The 14273-nt window shown below is 37.4% G+C and overlaps 1 protein-coding gene across 1 annotated transcript in view; it reads right to left on the reverse strand.

The window, feature by feature from the left end:
* Nucleotides 1-2106: 2106 nt before the first annotated feature.
* The window catches only part of LOC150091028 (uncharacterized), a 41107-nt gene continuing 28940 nt past the window's right edge, over nucleotides 2107-14273 (reverse strand). The window contains exon 4 of the mRNA XM_090381273.1: nucleotides 2107-2131. Coding sequence (XP_090237399.1) covers nucleotides 2129-2131 — 3 coding nt within the window. The 3' untranslated portion in view covers nucleotides 2107-2128. The remainder of the gene's footprint in view (nucleotides 2132-14273) is intronic.

Here is a 14273-nt window from a genome sequence, read left to right on the forward strand (position 1 = left end):
CATTTTTGCTTTCTCAGTGCTTATGGCACACCAAACTTACTCAACATTGCACTGCCAACCCATGTGAATGGATGCACTTCCTTAGATTTTGAGTTTCTTAACTAACAGCATAACACCTCCTCCTAGCCTATCCTTTCTGTACACATTGTACTCCCCAATTCAAATTCTGCACTACTTTTGTCTGTGTGACACCACGTGTCTGATATCCCAACAATATCCACCTTTGATGTCTTGACCATCACTTCGAATTCACCAAATTTATTTACTATACTCCTAGCATTGGTGTACATGCAAATATACATGCACCTCTTCTTATTCTTAGTTACTCTAACATAGCCCATGTATTTACTTGTTCCATGATGACTCCCAGCAGTCCTTAATCTCCAGCACCTTGCTTTCCAGGCTGCTGCTCATTCTAATAGAATAAGTGTAAGAATCATTTTAACCACTGCCTGCAGCTACTGTTAATCTGTTAGTCTGTGAATCCCCCTCAAGCTAGCATTTTTCCGAACAATCTAACACTGCTTCGATAGTATCAGCAAATATTCTTGCGCCATTTCTATTTAAGTGTATCCCATCCCTGTAGAAGCAGTCTCTCCTGTGAACAAGCACAGACCATGGTGAGAAAAATTCTATGCCATGAGCCTTGCACAATCTCTCCAGGGCTGAATTGATTGAGAAGGCTCTCATCATATACTCCCTCCTATCATGTTCGAGCAGGATTGCAAACACTTTCAAATTTAATCCTAACTCACAACTTTTTTGCAACATTGACCTGTACTTGTTATTAAATCTGCTGATCTCCTACTCTTAAAGTTATTAGTGCCAACATGTACAACAATATATCACCTTTTGTGCCCTTAAAAGATATTTGCTCTATGTCATCAACTTTTGCCTCTGGCAGATATATCCTAGTCCTATTCCACCTATCATTTCTGCACAATATATTTCCCGTCTTCCTAACAACGGAGTCACCGACAATAACTAGCTCCAGTAGGATCAGCACATTCAGCCTCGAAGATTGCCGCTGTGTTGCCTGATGTACAAGATTGAGCTCTGGTGTTGAGTTGGGTAGCTGGTAGCTTGATGGCCCCTAATTTTAATTCCTTTGAGGGCATCTACCCTACTCTTCAAACTCTAATAGACAACCATCAGAATGCTGAGTTGGTACCTGATTTCTCGACACTCTCTGCACCTAGCACACCCAACAAAGACATCCTCCGTGGCTAGATCATATCCTGTTCCAGAAAGGACCACAAACATTTCACAAGTTGCACATTTTTTTAGGCTGTGATGCGTTGAAAAATTTCCTCCTTCGGTTCTCCCCCGAGTCTCAGTACTACATTACTTTGTGCATGTTGCTTTGCTGCTCTACTCTGGGGTATGATTTCCATTTAAATACAAGTAATTGATTGACAATGAAAATTAATAAGATTAATACATTTAATTAATTAATGAACAATACTGCACTAAGCTAACAGATTCCTAAATTTGCTTACTAAGCAAATTCCTAAATCTGCTTAGATTCCTAAGCTTGCTTTCTTGCATCATGTGCCTCTACTAATGCTAAATGCAGTGAAATTTCTTCAAGATTTATACAAGGTTGTCCACACCTTGCATTATCCTTCAAATCACTTCCACCTTTTAAGCGCTCGTACTGTTCAGATATTCAACCTATACAGTGATGTTATAACCTAGCATTTAATAAAGCCTTTTCACCACATGTTTGAACAATCATTTCTATATAGTCTCTGAAGCTGATTTCTTAAAAAAAAGCTAAATTTTATAGGTCTTCATTCACAAACTAACACTGTAAAAAACTACAAGATTTACTTACCATTTACAATATGAAACTCAACCTTTGTGCATCTAACCATTTACAATATGAAACTCAACCTTTGTGCATGTGCACCAAAAACACCTGCCACTGTAAAAATTCTAGACATTTTTAGAATAAAAAAGATAAAAAAGCATTTCTTATTTTATATTTTTAACAAAATATCAATTATGGAACTTTTTAATCCTACCTTGTATGTCAATGTCTGTGTGATGACATACAAGCATTTCATTACAGGTTAAATAATTTCATTACCTTATTTTGTTTCCATTCCTTTCGCAATACATGAAATCACTGAAAAATACCAATTTTTTTTTAGTAAACTGTCAATAGTACAATTTTTTTTTTTTTTTTAATTAAGCCTGAAAACATATTCTAGACCAGCAGTACTAAACCTGTTGTGATATTTTCGTATGTTGCAACACTTGTTCTTGAATTTGAAAATCCTGCCTGAATTTTCAGTGCAGTCCAGAGCATGCCAATTCTTATGAAATGCTAGCTGGTACAACTTTGCTCTGAATTATGTCTGTACAAGCATAGAAGTGAAACAAGGGCCAATTTACATGTTTTGTGAAAGGAAGCACATGGAATAGCTCACTGGGGAAACTCTACTCCCTCCACATGAGATTGCAACTAAAATGAAAATTAAAGTCTAGATTAAAGGGAACTTTTGGGAATTAGTATTAGTAGCAGCAAATGATGCAAGAAAGTAAACATACATCAGCCAAAAAAAAAAAAAAAAAAAAACCCCAAATAAACATCATTTGTCTATTTCCTCTAATAATTTGTCTAATCCTTCCTTAAATTATTCAAACTATCCACTTTCACAACATCCAATGGAAATTTGTTCTAACAATTAATTACTCAGTGGCAAAAAGCAAATTCCCATACATCCAAACTAAAACTAACTTCCCTTTTTCAATTTAAATTTATGCCCCCTTATCTGTATCATCTAAGAAAGAGTGAAGATGCCAACAGCATTTAGTTTACTTAATCCATTTAAAGTATTAACACTTCAATCAGGTCTTCTTGCAACATACTGCAATTCAGATAACTTTGTTGGTAAGAGCACTCTTTTGTGCTCCTGACCCTTGTTGCCCTTCTCTTTCTTGTTCCAACAGATCTACATCCTTCCTGAAATGAGACTTCCAAACCTACATGCAGTACTCAATATGTGACTAAACCATTGCCTTACACAAAAGAATACAAGAAGATCACCTCCTTCTTCTTGTTGGTAAAGTTTCTGTATATCATTAGCAGAATCCTGTGGCCTAACCTAGCATCCTATCTGCACTGCTCAGAGAACTTCATATTGGGTTGTACAATTACCCTAGGTGTTTTTACTCTTCACAACCTTACCTTGAATGTAGTACCACTCAATTAGTATGTTACTCTAGAATTATTGCTATCCAAGTGCGGTAGCATGCAATTTGTGCATGCTACCGCAATTGTCACTAAACCTCAATTGTCACTTCTTAGCCCATCTGCCTAATTCCTCTAGGTCATGATACAGCAGCATATTCTGATTCCTCTCATTAATCACCTTGCTAACCTTTGTATCATCAAAACTTGATATGCCTTCATCAATATTGTTAATAAATATTGGAAACATTAAGGAGCCCAGCACTGAATCCTGAGGGACTTCGCAAATAACACTGATCCATGAAGAGCAGTGGCCATTAATGACTATTCTCTGTTTACTACCAGTCAACCATCCCTTTATCCATAGCTATAATTTGCCTCTAATGACATTCTGCTCCAATTTCAACTGCAGTTTGCATGTGAAAAGGTATCAAAAGGTTTACTAAAATCTAAGTATGTGAGTATAATATCAAAATTATTTTTTTTATATCTGTTTTCTCTTTGACTATATCATAGTAGCTTATCAGATTGGTTAGACAAGATATCTCCTTCACAAATCCTTTCTGTGGTTGTTGTGTAACATCATTCCCATCAAGATGATACTGCATTACTTTTTTAACCAATGCCTGTATTATTTTTCCTGGAACAGAAGTTATGCTTACAGGTCTGTATTTACTCATTTCACTCTTTGATCCCCCTTCTCCTTTTGTGAATAGGAGAGACATTTGCACATCTCCAATCTGTAGGGACACCTGGATTCAGGAATGATCTCATAATTATGGCTATAGATTTACCTGCTCCCTTGTAGTTTCTTTCAATACATGAGATGAAAGCCAAAAGTTTACAGACTGGGGCAATAAAATTAATTCAGACTTATATTAGTTACATGTCAGCATTTTACCCTTAAAAGTAGTCCCCTCTAGAGTTTATACACTGATTCCAGCACCTCTTCCACTGAAACTTCTTTTTCATATTGCTGTCCAAACATCTTCTGCAATTCAAATCTCCACAGTCTTTGAATCTTCACCCTTCTAATTGGATTTCCATTTTGGGGAACAGGAAGAATTCATGGAGGGACCAAGTCAGGGTATGAGGCCAATGCCATTTTGTTCTTCACAAAAAACTGCTGACTGACAAAGCTGTATGGACCAGCACACTGTTGTGAGACAGAAGCCAATCCTGAATGTGCCATTTGTCCTGATTTTCTCTTGCCATCCTCCCTCAAAATGCTTTGGACACTGAGGTGTAACTGATGATTTACAGTTGGGCTGAGAGGAAGGAACTCCTAGTGAATAATTTCCTCATTGCCGAAGAAAAAAATCAGCATATTCTTGATGTTTGATCTGCTTTGCATTGCCTTTTTGGACAGGGAAATGATGGACTTCGGTGGGATGACTGCTGCATTTCTGTGTTGTAAATCCATCTTCTTTCATCACCTGTTGTTAACTTGGAAAGGAAGTGTCTATCCTTTCAGTTCTGGATTTCAGGTCACTGAATACAGAAAGCTGGTTTTGTTTCTGTTTGTCACTCAGTAAATGAGGCACAAATTTTGCAGCATCTGCCGTATGTTTAAATTTTAAGTTAAAATGCATTGGCATAAACTGTGTGATAGTCCTAGAATGTCACAAATATCTTTAATCATACAATGTCTGTTGTTTTCAACATTTTCATCAGTCCAACTTGATGATGTAAGACCTGAGTGCTCATAACCCTGAACCGAAGTTTGCCAATCTTGGAAACACAAACACCATTCAAAAATTTATTCTACCCACAGCATCATCACCAAATGCTTGTTTAAGCATTTTGTAAGCCTCTAAAACTGTTTTCTCAAGTTTATGAAAAAATTTTATGCAAAATTGTTATTTGTCAATGTCCATCATCTTACTCGGCTAGGCGCCTCCGCAGCCAGGTGGGAAGGAGCAGCAGTGTGTAACACACGCTTCTTGATTAGACCGGGGTTCGAGCCCGTCACCACCAAATACGGAGGAGGCAGAAAGGTCAGGGAATGACCACCGCATATTCTTAGAGCAATATGGCTTTAGTTGCTAATGCTCTTAAAAACCAAATAACAAACAAACAAACTTACTTGGCTATAAAAATCTGAAGACACACTCTAAAGAAACACTTAAACAGCAATTTCACAAAAGCACATTGTCCTATTGGCACTAAATTTGCCAAACTAACTCACAATGAATTAGTTCAGCGGTATATAACTTTGCACTGTTATATTACATACAGTTAGTACTCCATGTAGCCAGTCCAAAAACGTTTGGCATGCACCTTGTAATTAGATAGATTCCATCAGCACCAGGTGCCTATTTACTTTTAGTTTCAATTTCTCTTCCACTTTCATCTTGGTTATCACAAAATCATATAGTTCAGTTAGAATTAGGTAAACTTCTGAAATCCCCTTACCTAAATACTTCTTCAAATGTGAATGTAGATATAAAATATTTATTCAATTTATCAGCAACTTCAACAGGATCACCAATGGTTATACCATCCATATGAGGTATACCAATGTCGATACAATGTAAACATAAGCAAAGAATTCTTTGCTACTTTTCTTCACATTCTTAGCTAAAGAACTCTTGCAATCTGCTTTAGCTTGCCTAAACCCCTTAGTGACTTAATTTAAGACTAGTTTATAGTTACTGTAGGCATCTGTGGCCTGATAATTTATGATCACTCCATGCATTTTTCTTCTCTGCCACTAGTCTCATCAGTTCATGTGACATCCATTTAGGTCTAAACCTTTAACAGTATCTCTTAGTTGGTATAAAAAGCTTAGTAGCTTCAATAATTACTTCCATGAACAGTTCCATTTACAACTTGTAGTTGTTAACAACACCAATTGGTCCCACTGAAAAAAATTTAAAAACTGAGACCACTGCAGTCACCTTTGGGAAAGCAAAATTGCCTTCCCTTTACACTTGACAATAGTTATATATTTAAATAAATTCCATATCATTTCACTATATTCGCTGCCACATAGTGATTCCTTTAACTGAAGATTCTTAATGCACAAAGAGCCCCTTGTTTGGATTATTGGATCAAGAGTGAGTGTTGCTTTTTCTTGTTGCCTCTCTAACATGCTGAAGTAGAAAAGAGTTATTCAATAAATCTGAAAATGTGCTACTACTGTGTGAGCAACCAATTCACAAGTTCCAGTCAATATCCAGAAAGCTAAAATTCTCCCATATAAGATATTCTGAATTACTGGTCCACTCTATTTGTCTGTATACTCATTACTCATCATCATACTCATGAGTCCATTTGGCCTATAAGATAATCATATTTTCATTTTTGTTTTCCCAGTGCTTATGGGCGCCTCCGTAGCCAGGTGGGCAGGAGCAGCAGTGTGTAGCACACGCTTCTTGATTAGACCGGGTTCAAGCCCGTGACCACCAAATATGGAGGATGCGGAAAGGTCATGGAATGACCACCGCCATATCCCTGGAGCAATATGGCCTTAGTTGCTGATGCTCCTAAAAACCAAATAACAAACAAACAAACAAACCAGTGCTTATGCTAAGAAAACACAACTGACCCAACATTACACTAGCAACCTATGTCAACTGGGTGCATTGTGTTAGATTCCAAGGCTTTTAATTAAGAAAATGATCCTCTCCCTGCCTCATGTCCAATCTGTTCTTTCTGTACACATACCATATGTTTAATTCTGCATCCCCTAGGTCTAACTGGCACCATGTTTCTGATATCTTTATAAATTCTGCATTTGATGACTTGGTGAATTTGATGACATCAAATTCACTAACTTTATTTACTATGCTCCTAGTATTAGTGTATGTATCCAAGTGGTCGAGAGCGAGAGCGCAATAACACATGCTTTTTGAGTGGACTGTGGTTCAAGCCTGCGACTGCCAAATACAATTAATGATTATAGTCGTGATTTATTGAAAACTCCTCTGACTTGGTGGTCGTGCTGGAGTATGAACAAGAACATGCCGTTCTTGCTCTTAATATCCCTAACACAACCCACATATTTTCTTGTTGTATAAAGACCCCCAGCAGTCTTTGTAATCCCTACACCTTGTTTTTCATACTGCTGCATGTCCCAATAGACATAGTCTCTAGAAGGATTTGAACCCAGACCTCTCAAAATTAAGCTAAACTTAAAAAAGGCAATATTTAAAAGTGTTACCTATAGAATCATGGTAAATTTTTGGTGTTAGCGATTGAGAACTGCTGTTCCAGTCAACATCAATTTACCTTTCATTTTGCACTAATAAAATAATTACTTTATAATAAGTGAAATGCAGCTATAGTTTAGTTACATCATTAAATTAATCATTAAACCAAATAATTCATCATTAAACTTTAACAAAAATACAACAGAGTGCTAACTGCAACCTTTATGTTTTCTGCACAAGGAATACCTTCTTGTTTGCATTTAGCACTGCCCTGCATTACCTGTTACAGTTTATAGCAATTCTTATGTGGCATAATAATATTGAATTGTTTATATCATTAGCTGATTATATAACGATATACAGTAAACCCCCCGCTATTCGCGGTCGCTGACTTAATATAAAATAAAACCTAAAAAAATGTGAATTTTAAAGCGCCTTGAACATTTTCTGCCATAAAAAAACGTAGGCGTGGCTAAAATTATCTTTCCCGGTCAAAACAGTGCTCAGTGGGTGGGGTGATAAAATCGCAAGCGTGGCTGTTTCTCACTAATCCTTGTTCGGTATGTGTTATACGCTTGTCATGGAAGGTTTCGTCGTTTGCTTTTAATTTGTATGCTTATAAATTGAATAAATTTATCAATTTATAAATTTATATGCTTACAAAAGTGATAAATCTACCGTTTTGCAGTGTAAAACAGATTTTTCGAGTGTGTTAACGGAAGAAAGTGACTTATTGTGGACAAGTTCTTTCTAACCCGTACAAAAATATGGCTACGAATAACAAGGGAAATGTGAAAAGATCAAAGAAGGTGATGACATTAGTGAATAAAATTGAGTTATTAGACAAAATTTCTAATGGTAAAAGTGTCTCCTCAGTGGCAAAACATTATAAAATCAATGAGTCAACGGTACGATCAATCTGCCATAGTGTCCATGAAAACGCGCTAATTGCTTCAAAAATTTTCTCTGTGAAAAATGTTAAATTAGAAAAAATGGAAAAGGCTTTAAATCTGTGGATAGAAGACTGAACTCAAAATAAAATTCCGTTAAGTTCACTTATCATTCGTGAAAAGGCAAAACCCCTTTATCAACACTTTAGCGAGCTAGCAAAGACGCTGGTTTGAAAGATTTGTTTGAAATTTCTAATAAATATTACATTTAATATTAAATTATTTCTTATTTTCATTTCGATGCCATATGCTTGCATTTCACTATGTAGACAAAATTTTAGACTAGTTTTTCTTATATATTTCATACTTTGGAACGGAACTCCTTTATTACTATGGGAGCCATAACTCAGTATTCGCGTTTTCGGTATTCGCGGCATTTCTCAGGAACGTAACCCCCGCGAATAGCGAGGGTTTACTGTAATGATATATACATGATTATACATTTAATGTACATTTGTCATATTTTATTTATTAAGAAAAGTAAAATATGTTTACATTTTCTAAAGTTTAGATTTTTAAAACCTACTGATTCACATAAATCAATACAAGTATACCACACAACTATCTTCAATAACTCACAGATATATTTTGGCTAGTCTTTAAAATCTGGTACCCCTCCCAACTGATTGTTGCAAGTAATAATATCGACAGGCCTAGCCCCTCCCACTAGTTGCTTTTTAGTGTTAGAGTGATCCCATCCTATGTTGCTGTTTTAAAACTAGAAAATGAGTTCCCAATTTTAAACCAGCTGCAAGGGGGAATAAACACACTAACTAACACAGGACTAACTAATGTTGGTTAACTAACACTAAGAGGAAAACAATCAGTAAGAGGGAGCTAGTCCTGTTAATCACTGCTACTTGCAATGATTGATTGTAAGGGGTACCAGGTTGCAAAGGCTAACTTATATTTTATTTATTATTCAACAGATTTTTATATTATTACTGTTATTTAATAAAATTGCTATATGGAAAGTCCATGTAGTGAGGGTAAAGTTCAGGAATGATGATATTAGCATAAAACTCTTAGCCATGTGGCTCTCAAGGGCTATACTGAAATGTACACTAACAATGTATTTCTTGTCATTGAATAAAGAGTTCTAAAAACAAGTTTTAAATGTGAGTGGTGATATAAAACTTTCAAAACATCAAACATTTGGTCTCTTTTAGTGTTAGGTTAAAACAGGGTTTCTCAAACTTTGTGATACCATGACCCCCTAAAATGATAAATGAATTTGTGTGACACCTACCCCTTCCACCAAGAGTAAAACTAATAATTACATTGAGTTTAAAATTGGGCAATAAATAAATATCTCAGTAACTTTCATAGCAATATTTTATTGGAAATAAACAAAAATTATCAGGTTTGGAATTCTGTAGTAAGAAATATAAATACAATTAACTAAAGAACAGACAAAATAAAACTTCATTAACCTTAGATATTTTTTATCATGACTACACCTCCCAACACTATGATAAAAATAGAAACAAAACATAATAGCATAAATAGCAAGAAAAAGAGTTTGTGTCCTGTTATTCGGTTAATATAGCAAGAGTTAATAATGTATCTGAGATTTAACATTCATTTTTACTATGAATGAAGATAATTTTTTATACATTACATATTCAGCCGCATCCAGCTACAACCCTCCTGGAAAGAAGGGGATTGCACTACATAGTTTGAGAAATGCTGGGTTAAAAAATAAAGAAAAAACTTTTAGGTAACATAATGACTAGTATATAAAAATTATCAGTTAAGGCACTTTTTCTCAACCTACCATTTTTGGTATAAAAGAGAGCTACAATCATTCCATGACACCTAACAGTCATAGCAAACAGTAATTTGTTTTTAACTGCTTATGTTACTATTAGGTATGTTGAGGGTCTGATGGCACCTGGGATTTCTCCCATCTCTGCACTTATAGGTGCCTCCGTAGCCAGGGGGGAAGGAGCAGCAGTGCGTAGCACACGCTTCTTGATTAGACCGGGGTTCGAGCCCGTCACCACCAAATACGGAGGATGCGGAAAGGTCAGGGAATGACCACTGCATATCCCGGAGCAATATGGATTTAGTTGCTAATGCTCCAAAAAACCAAATAACAAACAAACAAACAATCTGCACTTATGTTACTAAGGTATAAGGTATGTTCGAGTCAGACGGCACCTGGGATTTCTCCCATCTCCACGTGCTTATGTTACTCTGTAACCTCCAGGATATCCTTTGAGACCTCCTTTTCTAGCAGGGATAAGGAGGTGATTATCCCCTTATATAAGGCCAGGCCACACCTTGAGTACTGTATACAGGTTTGGAGGCCTCATTTTAAGAAGGATGTAGAGCTGCTGGAGTGAGTACACAGAAGGGCTACAAGATTAGTGAATGGAACAAAGGGTTGCTCTTACGAAGAAAGGCTTAAATTTTGCAAATTACAGTGTCTGAAGACTAGGCATCTGTGAGGTGATCTGATTGAGGTGTATAAAGTCTTGAATGGTTTGAGCATGCTCAATGCTGATGGAATTCTTCCTCTTGCTCAGAATAATCATTTGAGAAGGCATAAATTCAAATTGAGAAAAGAGAGATGTAGGATTGATATGTGGAAGTTTTCCTTTAGCCAGCGGGTGATTGGTTGGTGGAACACACTTCCATCCTTTGTTGTGGAAGTTGATAGCCTAAATAAATTTAAGGCTGAGGTGGACAGGTACTTGGAACGAACGGAGGGGTGAAATGGGAGCGTATTTTATTTTATTTTTTTTTTTTTTTTTTGGCTGATGCTGCATAAGCTTGCTTTCTTGCATCATATGCCTCTGCTAATGCTAATGCTAAAATGATATCACTTTTATATATTAGAACTAGTGCATAAAACTAGGCACAAATTTAGCCATAAAAAATAACAGCATATAAAAAACAATATCAATTTATCTGTCACAAAAGAAAAGTTAACAACAATTAGCATTAGCATTAGTAGAGCTCCAACAGCTCTACATCCTTCTTAAAATGAGGCCTCCAGACCGATATACTGTACTCAAGGTGTGGCCTGACCATTGCCTTATACAAAGGGTACTAGGAAAGTTTTGCAATATGACGCAACAATGAATCACAGGAAGCTGCTTGTTGCTGCACGTTGAGACATGTTCATGCGTGCATAGTAGCCGCCGCGCCAAGTCGATGGGCTCAGTTATTCATTAGTAGTGAGAGTGTAAAGTGTTTGCGATGGCATCGTGGTCACGAAATGACATAAGGACAGTTTTGTGGTATAATTTCGTGCGTGGTTTAACCATAGACCAGTGCTTAGAAGAAATGACTCTTGCACTAGATGATGATTGTCCACATCGTACAACGATATTCAGGTGGTATAGAGAATTCCAAAGGGGAAATTTCACTCTGGAGGATTCTGAGAGGCCGGGAAGGCCACGAATGTCAGTTACGGAGGAAAACGTTACTGCTGTGAGGAAAATGCTTGACGAAAACAGGCGAGTGACCTACCAACAGATAGAGGATACTTTGGGCCTAAATGCACCAGCAATTCGTTCGATTCTGCAAGATCATTTGCACGTGAAGAAACTTTGTTCTCTCTGGGTGCCGCATCAACTGACTGAAGAGCAGATGACACGACGTGTGACTTGGTGCCGGGAGATGTTAAAAAAGTTTGATAAGGAACAATCTCGGTATGTGAACAACATCGTGACAGGTGACGAGACTTGGCTGTACTATTACGATCTGCCGACCAAGGCTCAAAACAAAGTTTGGGTCTTTGATGATGACGACACACCCGTAATTTTCAGAAAATCCCGATCTGTAAAGAAGAAAATGATAGCTGTATTTTTCAAATCGAGTGGGACTGTGGAATGTGTCGTTTTGGACACGCAGAAGACAGTCACAGCTAAGTGGTATACTGAACAATGCCTGCCTAAAGTCATTGGATCTATGAGGAACCTGCGGCCAAAGTCAAGAATGGACACCTGGTACCTCCATCACGATAATGCTGCAGCTCACCGCGCCAAAGCCTGCACCGAATATTTGACCACAACAGGACTGAAACTTCTCGAGCACCCTCCCTACAGTCCAGACCTTGCTTCCTGCGACTTTGCACTGTTCCCGCATGTGAAAATGAAGCTAAAAGGGAGGCGGTTTTCCAGTGATGAGGACCTTCTACGGGCTTGGGACAACAAGTGTGCTTTACTCCCTAGTGAAACTTGGCAGAACTGGTTTCAAGATTGGTTTCGGAGGATGGAGAGGTGTATTGAATGTAGAGGAAATTACTTTGAAAAAATTAAATAAACAAAGCTGTATTGCAAAACTTTCCTAGTACCCTTTGTATAAGGGGATAATCACCTTCTCATCCCTGCTAGAAAAATTCCTGTATATCATTGACAAGACACTATGAGCTACTCTTGCAGACCGTCTGCACTGCTGAGAAAACTTCATATCTGCCTGCACAATTTCCCCAAAGTCCTTTTCATAATCTACCACTGTCAGTGTAGTACCAAAGAGTTGATACGTCACTCTGGGGTTACTGCTTCCAATATGTAGTACTTCACATTTGTCAATGTTAAACTTTATTTGCCACCTCTCAGCCCATCTGCTCAACTTTTCTAGATCTTGTTGCAGCAGCATACTGTCATTAGTATCCTTAACAACCTTGCCAACCTTCATATCGTCTGCAAACTTGGACATTAAGCTTGATATACCATCATCAATATCATTTATAAATACAGAAAACAAGAATGGACCCAACACTGAACCATGAGGGACTCCATTAATAACATTAGTCCACGATGAGCAGTGTCCATTGATTACCACTCTCTGTCTTCTCCCACTCAACCATCCCTTTATCCATAGCAGCAATTTGCCTCCAATGCCACACTGCCCCAATTTGTTCAGCAGTTTTCCATGTGCAACAGTATTAAAAGCCTTTCTAAGGTCCAAATATATGATATCAAAGTTATTCCCTGCATCCAGTTCTTTTGTGACCACATCATAGTATCCAATCAAATTGGTCAGGCAAGACTTTCCCTTAATAAAACCATGCTGTGTCCGAGCTATAACTGAAGTCTTGTCTAGATGATCCTGCAGTGCTTCTTTAAACAGTGCCTCAATTAATTTTCCTGGAACAGAAGTTAAACTAGCAGGTCTATAATTACTTGTGTCGCCCTTTGATCCTCCTTTGTGAATTGGGGTCACATTAGCACATCTCCAGTCTATGGGTATCTCACATGAGTCCAAAGAAGCTCTCGTAATTATGGCTAGGGGTTTGCTTACTTCCTTTGCTGCCTCCTTTAATATAACTGGATAGATCCCATCCATCCCAGGTGCCTTTTTTATGTTTATCCTCAACAATTTCTCCTCCACTTTCCTCTCAGTTATTACAAAATCATCTAGCTCACTGCCAATGTTTACTTCACCTATGACATTCCCCTTCCAGAATAACTCCTCATGTGTGAATGTAGATGCAAAATACTCGTTTAGTTTGTTAGCCACCTGAACAGGATCCTCAACTGTTGAACCATCAATATCCAGTGGACCAATCTTATTTATCCCTTTCCTTCTTCAGTTTACATAGGTAAAGAACTCTTTGCTGTTTTTCTTTGCATTCATTGCCAAGGATTTCTCATAATCTGCCTTTGCCTGCCTAATCTCCTTTGTGACTTGGTTACAGACCAGCTTATATCTATCATAAGCTTCCATGTCACCCATTAATTTATATGTATCCCATGCATTTTTCTTCTCTGCCATATGTCTCATTGGTTCATCTGACATCCATTTATGTACCTTGAACAATATTTTTTAGTTGGTATGTAAAGTCTAGTAGCTTCCAAGATTAATTCTTTGAATGCTTACCATTTTGAATTTGCTGTTGGAACATCATCAGTTGATCCCACCGTATATAAAATTTAAATACTGTCTCAGACCACCGTAGTCGCCTTTACGAAAGCAAAAACCCTTCCCTTTACCCCTGATGGTAGTTACCTCTTT

Source organism: Mastigoproctus giganteus, chromosome 1, assembly GCF_048544385.1.
Source record: "Mastigoproctus giganteus isolate SK-2022 chromosome 1, ASM4854438v1, whole genome shotgun sequence".
Taxonomy (NCBI): Eukaryota; Metazoa; Arthropoda; class Arachnida; order Uropygi; family Thelyphonidae; genus Mastigoproctus; species Mastigoproctus giganteus.